At 38.5% G+C, this 16,457-nt stretch overlaps 1 protein-coding gene across 1 annotated transcript; it reads left to right on the forward strand.

Annotated features, from left to right (window-relative positions):
• Positions 1-14,242: 14,242 nt before the first annotated feature.
• On the forward strand, positions 14,243-14,992 carry LOC308278813 (polyadenylate-binding protein-interacting protein 1-like; the record flags this gene model as incomplete). The annotated part of the gene is made up of 1 exon (XM_080718827.1): positions 14,243-14,992. One exon carries the CDS (start codon positions 14,243-14,245, stop codon positions 14,990-14,992), a length of 750 nt encoding a protein of 249 aa, XP_080574953.1.
• Between the last annotated feature and the right edge of the window lie 1,465 nt (positions 14,993-16,457).

Consider the following 16,457-nt stretch of genomic DNA (forward strand, 5'->3'; position numbering starts at 1 on the left):
TAATTAACACCAGCAGGCAGGAGGCTTAACTCTCCTACACATAACACTCAAGTTACTTTTCTCTCATGACTCAAATAACTGAGGAAGGGATGTTGAAGAAAGGGTAGGAAAGGTTTATTATTTCTTTATGTATATTTCACTATACTTTCCCATCTCACAAAGCATTTTTAAAGATCATTTTAATCTGGGAACTACATGTCTTTTAGGATACTGGTATTATTTAGGAAACAGAACAGTATAAAATGTCTTCATAACACAGTATATTACTTTTGTGACCCTTCCCCATTTTCAGAGTCTAAAAGACTACGTGGAATACAATAATTTAAAACCTCAAAATTTCTTTTAGACAGGAACATAATTATCAGCAGGCTTAATGCCACTGGGGACTGTCAAGAAAATTCCAGTCTGATTAATGGGAAATGTTATGGCACCAGATTCAAAGTTAACTACTAAAGGAGATTCAGGGAGGGCAAAGGAAATCGGCCGAAAGTGTCAATTTCCAAGGTTAACTTGCCAAAATCTTTAGTCTAACGTCCCACAGCACAGAGCCTGACCTTTTGCTCCTTTTCTGCAGGACTTCAGACAAAAGAATGAAAACTCCAGAGAGAGTTGGAGGCAACAGGAGATACAAACTAGCTAAGAGTAAGCACACCCAGGCTTATTGCCTTTCTATTTGGCTCTAAGATACCAGAGCCTTGGCCTGCCCCAAATTTTAAAAGATTGACTCTTAGCATCTTCTTAGTACTGATCACAGATCTACTATTCCCTAAGGTAATTAAGGCTGAGGTGCATCTCCTTCCAGATGTAGAATGGGTCCTTCTTGCTTTAAGTGTCCTCCTCTACCACAGTAGTGACCCTCTTATTCCATGGAATCACAATGCCATTAGACTTTCATTTTCATATGATGTTTTGTTAACATATAATGAAATGGGAAAGACACATTCAGAAGCTACTGAATGTCTATCACTGTAGAGACTTGCCATGGCTTAAACTTCAAAATTGGAGGGAGAATAATTTTTACATAGATAAAGCCTTTCTCCTGCCTCCCAAACTCTCCTAAAAGTTTACCCTGAAATGTTACACAAAGGCAACACTAATCTTGCTTACTGTCTTAAGAGACAGGACCTTATGGGCAAGACTGAAAAATCTGAGGGGGACATGAAATAAGGAAGAGGACATGGTGAGGAAGAGGATCATTTGAGAGCTCTCTCCTTGGGTGGGATGTCATCCCCCATACAGGTCTGAGTATCCACAAAGAAGCATTTAGTTTTGGATGTGATCTTACCTAGATATGTGGATTTTTAGTATTATAATTATATGTAGCTCCAAGAGCAATCTGGGGGCATCATGATGAAAAATTTAAAAACATGTCAACAAGGCACCTATCAGTACCATGTGGGAGTAGCCAAAGTAGAAGAGGAAGAATCACATTAATGGTCTTTCCAAATAATGTTTAAGGTTTAAGAACCTCAGATTTTTGCCTATTTCTTTTCTTGTTCCTTGGCAATACTCTAAAGTTAGCCTCATTTTCTTGGATGCACAAAGGAAACACATTTGTCTAAAAGCATATGACTTATGACTTCCGGGAAGATGGCGACCGAGAAAAGCAGGGCTTAAGAGCCCCGCTAGCAACCAATCTCTATTACCACAAAATCAGTGCCTTTTATAGCCAGAAAACACCATCACCAGAGAAACAAAAAAATCACCAGCCCCAGAGAAGAAGGGGTCTCATAACAGAGGTCAGAGCCACAGAGGAGATACGCCGGCCTCACGCCCGAGGACACAGCAACAGCACCTTATTGCCAGCAGCAGCGGTGAGCTCAACAGCCCACCAGATTCCAGAGAGGAGCTGCGAACAGCGAACCGAGGTGAGCCGCTGCGGAACAGCCCGGTGGGATTCGGCAGATTTCTCGGCACAGGGAGCATCTAAAGCTCCCAGTGGCAGGGCTCAGCACACACTGTAGGGACTCAGAGCGCAGCTCAAAACCAGAGAAAAATACACCAGCCTCACAGCCGAGGGCGTGGCAGCGGCGCCATATTGCCACCAGCGGCAGCAGCAGCGAATTCACCAAGTCCACAACAGCTCCATCTGCGTATTCAACAACAGTGAGTCAAATTGCAGGCCCCAGAGGAGAAATCCCAGTACTGACTCCCCAGGGACTTGACCCAGCGGGGGAGTGGCAGTGGCAGAGATATCACACCATAGGAGAATGCGCAACCTGGAACCCCCCCATAGTCTAAAGCAGCCTCTATTCACTCCCTGGGTCTGAGACTCTGCAATACAACCCAGTAAAGGAGTAGTGGGGTCTGAGATACTACAGACTCGAGATCCAGAGCACCTTAAGTGAAGTCGTAGTGACCCAAGGGAAGAACCCAGAGAAGGCACAAACTTCTGAAATCATGGGAAAGAGGAATAACAATGGAGCAATGAATGCCCACAATCCCACAACATCAGAACTCAATAAAACAGAAATTCAGAGATTTCTAGAAGATCAAATCAGGAAAATAACTCTAGAAATAATAGAGGTGTTTCGAAAAGAATTCAGAGAGAGCCAAAAAGAGATAAAGGATGCAATTAATGAAGTAAAGGCCTCAATTCAAAGTACAAACAACCGATTAGACCACATGGAGAATAGAATCTCGCTCTCAGAAGATGAGCAATCCAAAAATGAACGCATAGTTTCTAATCTAGAAAAAAATATCCGACAGCAGGAATCTGCCATTGAAGAAATATGGGCCCATTTTAAGAGAGCTAACCTAAGAATAATTGGAATAGAGGAGGGAAAAGAAGGTGAAACCAAAGGGATCAACAATCTCTTCAAGGAAGTAATAGCAGAAAATTTTCCAAACATAGAGCAAGAGGTCAATACACAGGTCCAGGAAACTTATAGAACTCCCTTTAGACAGGATCGGAGAAGAGGATCCCCACTCCACATAATTGTCAAAATGACCAATGTGAAAGCCAAGCAGAGAATCTTAAAGGCGACAAAAACAAAGGGCCAAGTGACATTCAGAGGCAAACCAATTAGAATCACTCCAGACTTCCCAAGTCATGAGAAGTCAAACCAAGTCATGAGAGCCAGAAGGGCTTTGAGTAACATATTCCAAACTCTGAAAGAAAACAACTTCCAGCCAAAAATTTCCTACCCAGCAAAACTTTCTATCAAATTAGATGGAGAAATAAGAAGCTTCCACGACAAACAGAAACTGTCTTCAAAACCAGCACTAGAGAAAATACTCAAAGAGATTAACTACAAAGAAGAAATAGGTAACACACACCAGAACCAAGATTTTCCATCCAACAGACAACTAAGATTAGTTATCTGTGGAGATTCATTATTTATGTTAGTCTTATACCTATCTCTAAATTGTATTGTTTGCTTTGATTGTTGTTAATTTTTAGGATTTCTAGTTGGAATATTAATATACCTTCAGATATAGCATTTAGAATTATTTTATCCCATTCTACCAGTAACATTTAACTCTGTTTACATTGTCTTTGGATATACAATATTTTATTTTTTAGGGAGTTTGTATACCCTTTTGTTGCCTGTGCCATTGAAATCATATTCAAGAAATCACTGCCAATTTCAATGTTGTGAGGTTTTATGACCCAGATTTTCTTCTAATAGTTTATAGTATTAACATTTATATTTAGGTCTTTTATCTATTTTGAGTTAATATTTGTACATGGGATTAGGTAAGGGTTCAATTTTATTCTTTTTCATGTAATTATTATTTTTCAACAATATTTAGTTAAAAGATTATTATTTCCTCCACCAAATGTTTGTGGAAACCTTGTCAAAAATAACTTGACAATATATGGAAGAATGTATCTCTAGGCTTTCATTTAACTCCAATGGTTTATATATCTGCCTTTAGAACAGTACTACACTTTTTCAATTATTGTAGCTTTATATGGTTTGAAATTAGAAAATATATATCTTCTAGCTTTGTTCTTTTTCAAGATCGTTTTGGGTATCTGGAGTCCATATTCCATATTAGGATAGATTTTTTCTGAAAAATAGATATATAAATATATGATAGTTTCACCTAAAAAAAAAAAAGAAAAAAATATTCTCTGGTAAGAAAGAAAGCAAAAAGAAATATTGAAATGTTATCTTTAAGTCATCAAAAGCTTGGTATCAGACAAATGAAACTGTTATGTGAGATTATCATTTTTAATTTTGGATAAATTGCTATAATACTAGATGTCAACCACTAAGCCAAGCATGGGAAGGAGGGATGGGGAGGGAATGGGGTGGGGATCGGGTGGGGGCTGACTGGGCGATGTGTGCATGTATGTCTACAAAAGTTTTTTGTATCCCACTATGATGTATGAATACAGTGCACCAATAAAAAATTAAAAAGTATCCCAAGTATCAGTCACTCCTAACTTCATTGCATTGGTCTTAAAAAAGGGCTCTGAGGCCAAGGGAAGCCTCCGTTAAAAAGTTCATTGCTGACTGCTATAGTTCAAACTTATTCCCACAAAAGCATGGGTTAGAAATAATTCCCAGTGCAATAGTGCTGAAAAATAAAGCATAATGAGAAATGATTAGGCCATCAAGGCTCCACCCTTGTTGTGGGTGTACATTTGAGTGGGTTCATAATCATGGGAACAGGTTTCTTATAAAAAAATAAGTTTAGGCTCTTTTTCCCTTTCCTCTCCCTTACCCCTTTCTCCTTCCTTTGCCTTCCAGCTTCTGCCGTGGGATGATGCACCAAAAAGACCCAAAACTTTGAATTTGGTCTTCTCAGCCTGCAGAACTATAAGAACTAAATCTGTTTTTCATAAATTACCCAATCTCACTTATTCCATTATAGCAGAACAGACTAATATGCTGACTCATGATAATTGTCTGTTCTATGGTGCTGGAGGAAATCAGACTTCTAAAAATAAAAGGAAGCCAGGCATGGTAGAACATACCTATAATTCCAATACTTGGGAAGATGAGACAGAAAGATCACAGGTTCAAGCTAGTACATGGTAACTTAGTATGAAATTATTTTTCAAAATAAAATAAAAAGGCTGGGGGTATAACTCAGAAGTAGAACACCCCTGGGTTCTATCTCCAGTTTGAAAAATATTTTAATAAGAAATAAATATATTGAAAAAAAGGAGTTGAAGAAGGTAATTAAGGGCTGCTTTAGTCAGTGTCATGGGGTAGATTTTGTATGTCCTAATTACCAATGAATTAGATATTTATTTCAAATCAAGGCATGAAAGATTAGGAAAAATCTCAAGGTCAGTCTCAATTTCAAGTATTTTTCTTTCTTCTAAGGTATACATGGGTTAAAATATGACTTATAAAGGATTAATAGTTTTGTATAATATGTGTCAATGTATACTCCACAGAATAGGATATTCCCCATAGTCTTAGATGCTACCAAGGAACCCTTCTTACTTGAAAGAAAGATAAAGACACTAGACATAAAAAGTAAAGCCAGGGCCAAAACACTAAATGTGATTAATTTATTATTAATTAATTAATTTAATTATTTTTTGTTTATTTATGTATGGCTGTGGGTGTGTATGTATGTATGTATGTATATATGTATGTATGTATGTATGTATGTATGTTACTAGAGACTGAATCCAGAGGTAATTCTACCTCTGAGTTATAACCTCAGCTATTTATTTATTTATTTATTTATTTATTTAATTTTTGAGGTACTGGGGATGGAACCCAGGGCCATTCTACCTCTGAGCTATACCTTCAGCCCTATTTTTTATTCTTTATTTTGAAACAGGGTCTCACTGAGTTGCAGAGGGCCTCAATAAGTAGTAGCTGGGGCTGTCTGTGAACTGCAAACCTCCTGACTCAGCCTCCCAAATGCTGAGATTACAAGTGTGCAGCACTATACCTGGCTCTCTTTATTTTTAATTTGAAATAGGATTTCATTAAGTTGCTTAGGATCTAGCTAAGTTGCTGAGGGTAGTCTCGAGGCTGTGATGCTCCTGTCTCAGCCTCATAAGTACTGGTATTACAGGCTGGCACCATCATTCCCAACAAAAGTATCTTTTTAAATTATCCTATTAATCTGAAAACCATTACATCAAAATTGTCATAGAACAGGAACTGCACCTTTGTTGTGTATGATACTGAGATTGAACCCAGGAGCACTCTACCTCTGATTTATATCCCTAGCCATATTTGTCTGTTTCTTTGTTTTGAAACAGGGTCTCACTAGGTTATTGTGCATTGGCTTCACACTTGTGTTCCTCTTATCTCCGCCTTCATAGTGTTGAGATTACAGTGTGTACCACCATGCCAAGCTAAAGAACTATATCTTTTTAAAAAATATCTACTGATAGCTGGGCTTGGTAACTCAAGCTTGTAATCCCAGCATTTGGAAGGCTGAGACAGGAGGATCATGGTTCACAGACAGCCTTGGATACTTTGTGAGGCCCTCTGCAACTCAGTGAGACCCTGTTTCAAAATAAAGAATAAAAAATAGGGCTGGGGGTGTAGCTCGGAGGTAGAATGCCCTGGGTTCCTAGTGCTGCAAAAAAGAAAAAAAATCTACTGAAACATTTCAGAGTAATTAAAGACTTAAATGGCAACAGGGAACCAATTAACCACTAACTTAGGAGGAAAAAAAAAGAATATAAACTATCATCAAGAAAGACCATACCCCTAAACAGATTCATGAAGCTTACAAATGCAAAGAACAGGATGTGTTATAAGTCAAACAACTATCCAGCAGTAGCGAAAGCTCAATCAACAGTTCTCAAGGTGGGCGGGGCACTGCAGTCACTGACCCTGCCTGGTGAGGAACTATAACTCCTTGCTAGTGCAACGTGTCTGTATTAACTAGAGGATAAAGAGGATTGCTATTCATCTATACCCAACATCTAAGAAAGAAAAGAGGTAGAAGAGGTAATAAAGGAAGAGAAAAGAAGAAGAGATGGGGAGACAAACATATTCATGGAAAAGTGACCAGGAGAAAGACCGAGAAATATTTTGACAGCATTTGAAAATAATGGATTTACTAAGAATGACTTTCATCTCTTGGGAAATCAAGATGGGGTATATGTGCCCTACTCTTACATAGGTAGACAGTACTGCACAATGATCCATTAGGAAACTTAGTCCCAGGGCCCCTTAGCAATCATCAGCTGTCCTATGAACTGCCAAGGCATTTTTTTCTCACCTGTGAGAGTCTCTCGGGCAAGGTTGGCATAAAATTTATGGCAACTCCAGGCATGGCAGCAGGCCAGCCAACCATATCTTAAATGTTTATTGGAACCTTGGGCTTCAGAGGTGAAGGAGCTTTGTGTTGAGGATTTTGAAAATAAAGGACAGACTATAGTATCTAGAGCCCTAGTGATCTACAAGATTCTCAGAAATGAGCTTATAGTTGCAAGGGAAAATAAAGGAAAGGCAAACCTCAAGTGTTGATATTTAGTATCCAAAATTTCTGCCCAGAGCCCCTGGCATGGAGGGCTTTTAGCAAGAATCACTCTATTGGCATTTAGCTAAAAAGAAAATAAAAAGTACTTGTTTAGATGGAATTGCAAAGAAAGAGGTAAAAAGAAACAAAAAAATACTCATTATTTTTGTGTTTATTCTGAGACCAATTTGGAATGGTTCCTTGATGCTGATAGCCCACAACATGTTCAAAGAAGACTGAATAAAAAGATTTTCAGGGCTGGGCATGGTGGCACATGCTTGTAATCCCAGAACTTGGGAAGCTAAGACAGCAGGATCATAGTTTGCAGCCAGCCTCAGCTACTTAGTGAAGCCTTCTGCAGCTTAGTGAGACCCTGTTTCAATAAAGAATAAAAATTAGAGCTGGAGGTACAGCTCAGAGGTAGAATGCCCCTGTATTCCATCCCTAGTACCACACATAAAAAAAGAAAAAAATATTCTCAGGGTAGGTCTGATGTTTGAGTGGCAAAAGTACACCATTTGGGCTATAGCCTATAATATTTATGACCAAGGAACAAAGATAACCGCCACAAAAGTCATAGCTCAAGTGAAAAGAAATCTGGAAAATATATAGAAAGGTAAGAAGTTATTTTTTTAATCCTAGATAGGTAGATAGGTAACCTCAAGTTATTTATTTATTTATTTATTTATTTATTTATTTATGGTGGTACTGGGGTTCCTGGAAACGCTTCTACCTCTGGGCTACACTCCCCGACCTATTTTATATTTTTATTTGGAAATAGGGTCTCTTAAGCCAGCGCGCCTGGCTTCGAACCTACGCAATCCTCCTGTCTCTGTCTCCCAAGCGCGGGGATTACAAGCATGTGCCACCACGCTCGGCAACCTCAAGTTATTAAATACCTCAAAATAAATTATTCACACATCTCTTCTTCTGTTCCTTAACATGCATGTACATATATGTATGGCAAGTTTCAAAGAAAATGAATTATCACTTATTGCTTTCTAATTTGTACTTTAAATACTAATGTGACTTCAGAAGTTAAGCATGTAAATCATATGAATTATATACTTAGTGATGGTTATCAGGTTTATAAGGTCAAGTTTTTATATTTTGCAAAACACAATTTAGAAACTGATTTTTTTTTTTTTGCAGTACTGGGGATGAAACCCGGGGCATTTTAGCTCTGAGTTACACCCCCAGCCCTATTTTTTATTCTTTATTTTGAAATAGGGTCTCATTGAGTTGCAAAGGACTTCATTTAGTAGCAGAGGCTGTCTATGAACCACGATCCTCTTGTCTCAGGCTCCCAAATGCTAGGATTACAAGCATGTGCTACCATGCCCGGCAACCTTGAATAATTTTTAATGATACAGAACCCAACAGCAGGGCAATGTGACAAGGATATTCATGGATATATTAATAAATATTACAGTAAAGTAATTATGGACAAGAAAAAGAAAAAGGTAAATCATAGTAAACTTTTGGTTGTTTTATTATTTTAAGTTTTGTAAAATTAAGATATATATATATATATATATATATATATATATATATATATGGATTTTTATCAGCTTATTCAAGATTATATAAGAAGATAAATCATAATTTGCAAACCTACTGTCTCAGCTGGCATTTTCACTGCTATAATACAAAAGGATTGACCACACAACTTAGAGAAAGGGATATTTATTTGCTTACAGTTTTGGAGATTTCAGGTTTATTTCATGTGAGGCCAGAGTCTGCAGATATCAGGACATGGCAGTGGAAATCACAGAGAGGGGGAGAGAGCAAGGACTCTTCCCTCACTTCATAAAGGCCCCAAACAAGAGACCTACCAAGCAAGGGGATTCAAAGACAAAAAGCACTGTCCCTAAGTACACACCCACAGGGGCATACCTTCTTCAGCCACGTTCCACCTGCCTAGGTTACTGCTAAGTAAACCCATCACAATGGATTTACTCACTGATGAGATTACAGTGCTCACAACTTAATTACATTAACTCTAAACATTAATATATGAGTTCTTTGGGGGATACTCTATTTCTAACCATAACATTATGCTCCTGGACCCTCAACAGGTCATGCCCATTTCAGAATGTAAAATGAATTTAGTCCATCTGCAAGAGTTCTCATGGTCTTAACAGTTCTAGCATCATTCACAAGTGCCAAAATCCAGCTGAGGATGGTGGCGCACATTTGTAATCTCAGCATTTAGGAGGCTGAGACAGGAGGATCGTGGCTTGCAGACAGCCTCTACTACTTAGTGAGGCCCTTTGCAACTCAGTGAGACCCTGTTTCAAAATAAATAATTAAAAATAGGGATGGGAGTATAGCTTAGAGGTAGAATGCCCTTGGGTTCCATCCCCAGTGTTGCAAAAAAAAAAAAAAAAAAATGTGCCAAAATCCAAAGTCTCCTTAGAGACTCAAAGTGAACTCTTGGCTGTGAGTCCCTGTAAAAGAAAATCAAAATGAAAATGAAAAGAAAGTTTCATGCATCTAATATACAATGGCAATTAATAAACATTTGCATTACAAAGGAGAGAAACGGGATCATAAAAAGAAGTAATGGGACCCAAACTAGAATGAAATTTAGCAGGGCAAGCATTTAATCTTGCAGCTCCATTTCTGCCACCCAGGGTACACAGTGATGAGATGTGATCTCCAAGGGGTCTTAGCAGCCCAGCCCCTATCACCTGATTGATTGCAATGGGAAGTGTATATTCTCACTTCGAGCTCCATGGCTCAAAGTTTGTAGCCTTTCCTTAACATCATTCCACATTTCTAAATCTTGGGTTTTTTTCCTGCTACTTTGGCTTCCCACTCACAGCTTCACAAATTGCCCCCATTTGGGTCTGCTTGCAGGGATTCCAACCCTGATGCCTGGCTTCCCAGGCCTGACTTTAAAATCTAGGGGAAGACTCCATGACCCTTTTATCCAGCAAAGCCAACATGACTTGAATACTGAAATAGACCACCAAGCCCTTTTCAATCACTGTCTCTGGGTCCTTTTCAATCACAGCTGTCCCTACGCCTGCCTCAATCTTGGTCACCCACCACTACCAGGACCTTTTCAATAATAGGCTATTGTTTCCATGGTTACACACTTGGGCTTGAACTACTTTAAAAATATTCCTTTCTCTGTTCCAATGGAAAACATTCAACTTCTGTTCAGCAGTATTTCTTTCCTTCACAACACCATCTCTCTGGGCCACAGCCTTGGGTAAACCCAAACCTTTCTGGCCAAACTGAAAAGTTATAAAGTCTCTCTGCTTTGTTTTCCACCCCCAAAATTCAGTATACAATTCACTGAATGTGAACATCAATATCCATAATGCAGTTTGAATACTTTGATGTTCTGAGATTTTGTCACCAGTTTATTAATCCATCTTTAAATTCAGATTCACACAAATTTTCAGGATGTGGGCAAAGTGCCAGTAAGTTTTTTGCCAGAATATAATATATGTGGTCTCTATTCCATTTTCCTCTGGAGTCCTCTTTGCTCTCCTAAACCTCCTGAGCACAGTTTCTACCATCTGTCTTTCTATTAACATTTTGGCCTTCCCAACTTCCTCTCACAACCAGTTACAAATGCTCACCAAGCACAAGATCAGACTTAAATAGAGCAGTGACCCTACTTCTCTGATATCAATTTATATCTCAGTCAGTATTCTCATTGTTATAATCCAGAAAGACTGACCATACACATTTGAGGGAGGAAGATTTATATGCTCACAGTTTTCTTGGATATTTTGGGTTCAGTCAATATGATGCCAGAGTCTACAGATCTCAAGATATGACTCCTGGAAGCAGAGAGAGGGAGAAAGCAAGGGGATTTAAAGACAAACATACAGTTCCTAAGGCCATATTCCCAGGAACCCACCTACTCTACCACACCTCACTTGCATATGTTACTGATCAATAAATACATCACAATGAATTTATGATGGGGTGTGTCCATACAGCCTAAGGAGATGCAGCCTTCTTCCTGAGTGGCCTACAGCCTAAGGCAAAACTTTAAGTAAAGTGATTCAGCAAAAAAGGGGCAAAGATGGAGCCTGGAGGAAGCTAGGAAGGCGTGGTTTCCCCATTCATTATGGGTGGGGAGACTGAGCGGTTTTTCCCTTTCTACCTTTAAAGGAGCTTCCTGCACACATGAATGGCTCATGTACTGGCCTGGGATTGGCTGTAAACTATGTGCTAGTGATCTTTATCCCGGATAGGCTAGGCTATTTCTCATGGGAATTCCCCTCGTGGCTTGGTGCTATATAAAGGATGGCTTGGAGAGAAATAAATGAGATCTCGCTTGACTTGACTCCCGGCTCGTGGGTTTGTGTTCGAGTCGTCAGTACTCATCATCTCGCCAAGCCCCGCCAGCTGTCAGGCTGGGTTCCCGACAAATTTACACATTAATGAGATTACAATGCTTACACATTAATTACATCAACTCTGAACATTAATATATGAGCTCTTCAGGAGACATTCTAGAACTACAACTGCTCACTGTCTCTCTTACTCCACAATACTAATTTAACACCTTTTTTAAAATATCTTCAAGATTGAGCCAGTGCTTATAGATTTTTTGAGCCTAGGATTGCTATCATATAAGGGAGATTGTGAAACTCAAAAATATAAATAAATGTCAAAATTAAGAAAGAATATTGGTGTGGTGGCATACACCTGTAATCTCAGTACTTGGGAGGCTGAGATAGGATGATTGCAGGTTTTGAGACAAGGCTCAGAAACTTAATGAGGAGGTCCCTCAGCAATTTAGTGAGACCCTATATCAAAATAAAAAATATAATAGGGCTGGAGATGTAGCTCAGAGATAGATTGCTTCTAGTTTCAACCTCTAGTATAGATGAAGAAGGAGGAGGAAGAGGAGGAAGAGGAGGAGGAAGAAGAAGAGGAGAAGGAAAGGAAGAAAGAAACTTCCAGATGAAGTAGTGGAGAATGAAGAGCCTGAATCCAGGCAGTTTGAGGCTCTAGGGTACTTCAGTGACTTCAAAGGAGGTAATTTTTGTGGTACTAGTGATTGAACCTAGGTGGTGGATCACTCTACATACCGCACCAGCAGTCCTTTCATTTTTTTAAATTTTTTATTTTTTAGTTCTAAAACAGGGTCTTGCTAAGTTATTACATGCTGACCTCAAACCTGGATCCTTCTGTCTCAACCTCCCAAGTACTAGAACTACCTGCATGCACCACCACACTGGGCTTCAAGGAGTAAATTTTAAGTGAAACAGAATAGTGTGCTAGATGAGGCTATGCAAACTGTGAGCAGGGAACTGACCCCCCAAAGCTGGGATAGATCAGGATTGGTGGTGCATGCCTGTAATTCTAGTACTAGGGAGGCTGACGTGGAGGATTACAGGTTTGAGGCAAGCCTCAGCGACGTAGTGAAGCCCTCTACAACTTAGTAAGAGCCTGTTTCAAAATAAAAAATAAAATAGTGCTAGTGTATGGCTCAGAGGTAGAAGGTCCCTGGGTTTAATACCTAGTATCATGCTCATAAAAACAAGAAAAGCTGGGATGGAAAGCTGTCCCTAACATTAGCTTTGGGAATATAGGTAATCTAGAGGGGATCAACACGTAAGGCAAGAAAAAAAGTTATCTTAGGCACTTATCCAAGGAGAAGTGAACACAGTGAATGAACTAGGTATTCATGTATAATTTCAAATGGTTTCTGAAGTAAGGGTGATACTCCCTTGAGATGTGATGTCAAGATGCCACTGTGATGCTGCTCTCTGCACTGGAATGGGAAGGTGTGCTAGGGCCCATTTCAATAAAGGTGAATTTTAGTATTCAAGTTATCATGAGTACAATTGTTGGACTATATTGGACAGCTTGATTTTTGGTTTTGTAAAATGGGAAAAACACGTATGACTAAATGAAAAAAAAAAAAAAACATGGAGGGAGGTTTTTGATCCTTGATATAAATTCTAGGACTTCTGCTGAGTTGCTTTCAGCTTGAGGAGATTCCCTCACTATAAATTAAATAAGATAGTTTCAAATGAGAAAAATAACTTAATTTTACTTAGTAAACATTATTTTGCTTTCTCCAAAGGTGCTGCATATTTTCTGATATGTCACAAATTATTCCCTGCCTCTCCCCCCTACACACACACACACACACACACACACACATACACACACACAGAAAGGGAGATATCTTACTATTACATACACATATGAACGTATATATGTAATACATGAGGCTCGTCTCCTACATATATACGTAATAGTAAGAAGTTAAGTAATCATTATAATCTAATAAATATGTTACTGGTTTTATATTCATATGTACTTTCACATATAAAAAATTTTATAAAAATTATTTGTGATTCCCTGATATACTCTATTCTCTTTTTAGTTGATGCTCTATAATCCATAAACATTAAAAATTCCAGTTCTTAGCCCTACAGAAGTTTTAGGTGCTTATTATTATATCCTCTGGGGTCAGAATGCCTCAAACATCCAGAATATTGTGCTTTATTATATGTCCTCATGGTTTTATAACCTATGATATGATGTGCTTTCTCAGGTTCCTACAGTGAAGCAGTAGATATTCAGTTTTACAAGGAACACTGGGAAGAAGCAAGGTCAGAGCTCTAAAATATTTTTGCTTATCTAGTCTTGTAATATATATTCTACTGCAGGCCACAGAACATCCCCAATTTGAGGGCATGTCCTTTCCCCCTCTACCTTGAAGATTTTGTGTGTGTGTTGTTAAAAATAAAATGTATTGGGGGAAGCGGCTGGCGCTCCATGCGGCCCGAGTGAGGCGAGCGCAGCCACAGCCGGCCCGCGGGGCTGCCGAAGCGCGGCGGCCGCGGCCCCGGGGAGCATGTCGGACGGTTTCAATCGGGCTCCAGACCAAACGAGGCTCCTGAGAGCTCCACCTAGTTCATTGGATAAAACCCCACAGCAGAACTCCGAGTCAGCAATGGCTAAGACCCAGGTGGTTGTGGCTCCTGTGTTAATGTCTAAGCTGTCTGCGAATGCCCCCGAATTTTACCCATCAGGTTATTCTTCTAATTATACAGAATCCTATGAGGATGGTTGTGAAGATTATCCCACTCTACCAGAATATGTTCAGGATTTTTTGAATCATCTTACAGAGCAGCCTGGCAGTTTTGAAACTGAAATTGAACAGTTTGCAGAGATGCTGAATGGCTGGGTTACAACAGATGATGCTTTGCAAGAACTTGTGGAACTCATTTACCAACAGGCCACCTCTATTCCCAATTTCTCTTACATGGGAGCTCGCCTGTGTAATTACCTGTCCCATCATCTGACTATAAGCCCACAGAGTGGCAACTTCCGTCAATTGCTACTTCAAAGATGTCGGACTGAATATGAAGTTAAAGATCAAGCTGCAAAAGGGGATGAAGTGACTCGAAAACGATTTCATGCATTTGTACTCTTCCTGGGAGAACTTTATCTTAACCTAGAGATCAAGGGAACAAATGGACAAGTTACAAGAGCAGATATTCTTCAGGTTGGTCTGCGAGAATTACTGAATGCCCTCTTCTTTAACCCTATGGATGACAACTTAATTTGTGCAGTGAAATCACTGCCAATTTCAATGTTGTGAGGTTTTATGACCCAGATTTTCTCCTAAAAGTTTATAGTCTTAAGATTTATATGTAGGTCTTTTATCTATTTTGAGTTAATATTTGTATATGGGATTAGGTAAGGGTCCAATTTTATTCTTTTCCATGTAATTATTATTTTTCAACAATATCTAATTAAAATGTTATTATTTCTACCACCAAATGTTCGTGGAAACCTTGTCAAAAATAACTTGACAATATAGGGAAGAATTTAGCTCTAGGCTTTTATTTAACTCCAATGGTTTATATATCTGCCTTTAGAATAGTACTACACTGTTTCAATTATTGTAGCCTTATATGGTTTGAAATCAGAAAATATATATCTTCTATCTTTGTTCTTTTTCAAGATCGTTTTGGGTATCTAGAGTCCATATTCCATATTAGGATAGATTTTTTTCTGAAAAATAAATATATAAATATATGATAGTTTCACCTAAAAAAAATAGAAAAAAAATCTCTGGTAAGAAAGAAAGTAAAAAGAAATATTGAAATGTTATCTTTAAGTCATCAAAAGCTTGGTATCAGACAAATGAAACTGTTATGTGAGATTATCATTTTTAATTTTGGATAAATTGCTATAATACTAGATGTCAACCACTAAGCCAAGCATGGGAAGGAGGGATGGGGAGGGAATGGGGTGGGGGTCGGGTGGGGGCTGACTGGGCGATGTGTGCATGTATGTCTACAAAAGTTTGTATCCCACTATGATGTATGAATACAGTGCACCAATAAAAAAAAGTAAAATAAAAATATAAAATAAAAAACTGATATATCTGCAGTGATACAGAAAGGAAAAAAAAAGTCCTATTTGAAAATGCACATACAATTTGAACATACATTTCATAAAAGAGGACATATGGATTACAAGAAACCAGAAGTAAATTTATTTAGTTTTTATATTAAAGAAATGTAAATATATGCTATTATGTCACCACCAACTTATTACAATGGCTGAAATAAAAATTATTAAAATACCAATTGCTGGTGAAGTTCTTTCATACACTAATAATGAGAACATAAAATGGTTCAGGATCTCTGGAAATCTCTTTGCCATGTTCTGGGGAAAGGTATTTGGGGTCTAACTCAGGAGCATTTTACCCTCAAGCTACCCTTCCAGACCTTTTTATTTTTACTTTGAAATAAGGTCTCACTAAGTTGCTGAGAGTCTTGCTAAATTGGTGAGGCCAGCTTTGAACTTGTGATCTTCCTCTCTCAGCCTCCCAAGTACTGGGGATTACAGGCATTTGCCTCCATGCTTGGATATTTTGCCAGTTTTTATAAAGTTAAACATACACTTACCATATGAGCAGGTAGAGTGGTCCTGAGAATCTCCTGTAAAGAAAACACAAAGCATCATAAACCAATGTACACAGCTTGATTTATGATATCCCCTTGTTGAAGATACTTCAGTAGTCCTTTAAGGAGTGTATTAAAAGAAAATAACTA

Source organism: Muscardinus avellanarius (genome assembly GCF_963383645.1).
Source record: "Muscardinus avellanarius genome assembly, chromosome: X".
NCBI lineage: Eukaryota > Metazoa > Chordata > Mammalia > Rodentia > Gliridae > Muscardinus > Muscardinus avellanarius.